The sequence below is a fragment of the Elephas maximus genome, chromosome 22 (assembly GCF_024166365.1).
Source record: "Elephas maximus indicus isolate mEleMax1 chromosome 22, mEleMax1 primary haplotype, whole genome shotgun sequence".
Taxonomy (NCBI): domain Eukaryota; kingdom Metazoa; phylum Chordata; class Mammalia; order Proboscidea; family Elephantidae; genus Elephas; species Elephas maximus.
The window spans coordinates 38,753,959-38,756,605 of NC_064840.1; the positions used below are offsets into that span (position 1 = coordinate 38,753,959).

Consider the following 2,647-nt stretch of genomic DNA (forward strand, 5'->3'; position numbering starts at 1 on the left):
ACAATTACATTAAACGATATGAATAAATTTCACAAAAATAATGTTGAGTAAAAGAAGACAGAAGAGTGCCTACTGCATGATTTCATTTACATAAAGTTCAAAAGCAGATACCATGGACTTATGCTCTTGGAGGTCAGGCTAGGGATTATCCTTCATGGGGCAGTGACTGGAAATAAATAGGATGTTGTAAAGTTCTGTTCTTGATCCGGCTGCCAGTTACATGGATGTGTTGAATTTGTGAAATTCTTCAAGCTGTTCACTTATGGTTTGTGTACTTTTCTGATTTATATATTACATGTCAACAAAAATTTTTTAATAAACGTTCAAGAAAGAAAAAATAAATTAATAAAAAGAAAAAATCCTGAAGACAAGGTATTTTTTATTTCCATATGAGAGACAATGAGGTTCTCTCAATAAAGAGAAACGCAGAAACACTAATAGGCTAGAGATATTGTTTTAATGGGATAATACAACCAAGAAGGATTTGGGTTCCTGGAGGAAATCGGCAGGAGACTTCAAGTCATTGTCCCAACCTGTATAGGCATAAACTTTTTATTGATGCAGCACAGGTGTGAAGTATCACAAAAAATATGATAGAGTTCACCTCTGAAACACCTTTTCCTGCAGACACCTTTTGTTCGCCAGCATGTATTAAAAAATCTTCTTATGTATATATTTGGTCCACTTCTAACTGACAACAGAAACAAAAATTAAAGCACAGTTAGTGTTCTGCAGCGTGTTTTGCCATGGATAAATTAGATAGAAGGATATACTTTATAACTTTTTGAGAGTAAATTAGACGAAACAAAGATATCCCAAACTTAATGGCTGGATTCACCTTTTCCAGCTGCTCTTACCATATTTTCCAGGGGCCCTACTATCAGCCATTAGTTCCTATTGTCCCCACCTAGGTGAGTCAGTAATCAACAATGTGCAGGTAACTGTGTCCAGCAGATTTAGCTTGGGACTATTTGTATGGAAAGAACATTCAGAACTCAGAATGATCTCAGAAGTCTGCAGAGGCCACATACCAGGAGACATGAAGAGTCTGGGATTGCTACCCAAGGCCATTTTTGATTACCAGATTGTCAGCTTGAAGATCAGTGAACTAGAATTTTCAAAGTCCACAATTCTAGCCCTGCATTTCCAATAACATCCTGTATGATTTTTGCAAATGTCTTACTGCCTGTCATGGCTTAAGATCACAGGATAATCGAGAGCATTCCATGAGACAATGAGTTTGAAATGGATTGAAATACCTGGAGCACATACCTAAATCTACCACTAGTATTCTTCCCAGCCTTAAGACCTGGAAGACTCTGGAAGCTGGGAGTTGGGGAGGAGTGGCAGGAAGCCAGTTTAAAAGGATGAGAGTAGCTCTGAGTCATTCTACTGAATTATTGACTCTCAGTCCCTCCCATCCATGTATTGGGCCTTTGTGGAATGAACACAATCAATGTGGTATTATCAAGAACCACTGGCAAGCAAACTTATCTGCCTGGTGCCCGCTATTCCTGGAGCACCCCTATGGAGAAAAAGGAACCCAGCAGAGACACAGTGCAAAATGTCCGGATGTCCTGCTCTCCAGAGCGAGAATAGTAGTCTCAAAATTATCCTCATTTGTGGCTGTGAGGGTCATCCTAGGTTTTTTGAACATCTCATGCTTGACCTTTAATACCTTTTGAATATGAAGGTTTGAGGCAGGGGATAGGTGCTTTCTCTAGACCCCAGCAAACCACAAGCAGAATATTGAGAGCCTCCCCTTTAGTGATTTAAATGGACCCTTCTCTGTATTACGGATTTGCTGGTTTCTGTCCAGAGAACGTAAATTCTAACCCCTCTAAGTAATGTTCTATAGGATCCCATCATGCTGTGTGTTAATTTAGTAGGTTATAAGAACCAGACCTGGTTGAGAGTTCTGCTTAGCATCAAATTTGCCTTAGCTTCTAAATGTATGCAGAATTGCATGGGTAGCTGTCTTGGGAGGGCAAGTTCTAAGAGTCCCAAAGTTCTCCCTCTCATCTAAAGGTCTTTAGCTCTGCCCCACTTTTGTCAATATCATTTGTCCAACTTCCCCTGAAAATTCACAGACTCCCAGGTCAAAATCCAAAACCAATCTCTGCTCTGAAGAACATCACTTCCTGTTATGTGTCCTGAGCATCTTCTCTTTATTCCCTTGAACAGCCCAGAGAATGCATTCTGCTCCCATCCCTCCCCGTTCAGCTTCATCTGTCCAAGCTCTGCTTTTTTTCCCCATTCTTGCACACCCTTTCCCTTTACTGTTTAAAATTCCATAGAAAAGGGATTCCTTTTTACCTGGTGGAATATAGGAGAGCAAGACAAGAACCACAAGGACAAAGAACAAGCTCCTCATGGTGGAACCAATCAGCAAAGAGGCAACTGAGAGTTGCAGGCAAGTCACTCAATATGTAGTTCTCAAGAGATGGGGAGCTGCATGGCTAGTGAACCTTTCAGGAACAGGAACATCCGCTTGCTCCACTGAGCAGTCCAATGAACTAAAGTTTGGACTTTCACCTCCCAGTTAAAGTCCACTTACTGGGTACTACTTGTGTGCTGGCAACTGAATTTACATTGTGGGAACAGCCCTTCTCTAGGTCTAGGCTCTGTTAGGATGCTGTATGTCTTC

At 40.8% G+C, this 2,647-nt stretch overlaps 1 protein-coding gene across 1 annotated transcript; it reads right to left on the bottom strand.

The window, feature by feature from the left end:
• Nucleotides 1–515: 515 nt before the first annotated feature.
• On the bottom strand, nucleotides 516–2,374 carry DEFB135 (defensin beta 135). Its single transcript, XM_049865486.1, has 2 exons — nucleotides 2,317–2,374; nucleotides 516–691 (listed from the first exon to the last, which is right to left on the bottom strand). The coding sequence occupies exons 1-2, from the start codon at nucleotides 2,372–2,374 to the stop codon at nucleotides 516–518; spliced, it is 234 nt and encodes a 77-aa protein (XP_049721443.1).
• Between the last annotated feature and the right edge of the window lie 273 nt (nucleotides 2,375–2,647).

Excerpts from the sequence above, each read along its gene's own strand:
- DEFB135 (XM_049865486.1), bottom strand. The coding sequence starts at position 2,374 with ATGAGGAGCTTGTTCTTTGTCCTTGTGGTTCTTGTCTTGCTCTCCTAT. Across the intron at positions 692-2,316 it reads GCTCTCCTATATTCCACCAG|TTAGAAGTGGACCAAATATA; the intron begins GTAAAAAGGAAT and ends TTCTGTTGTCAG.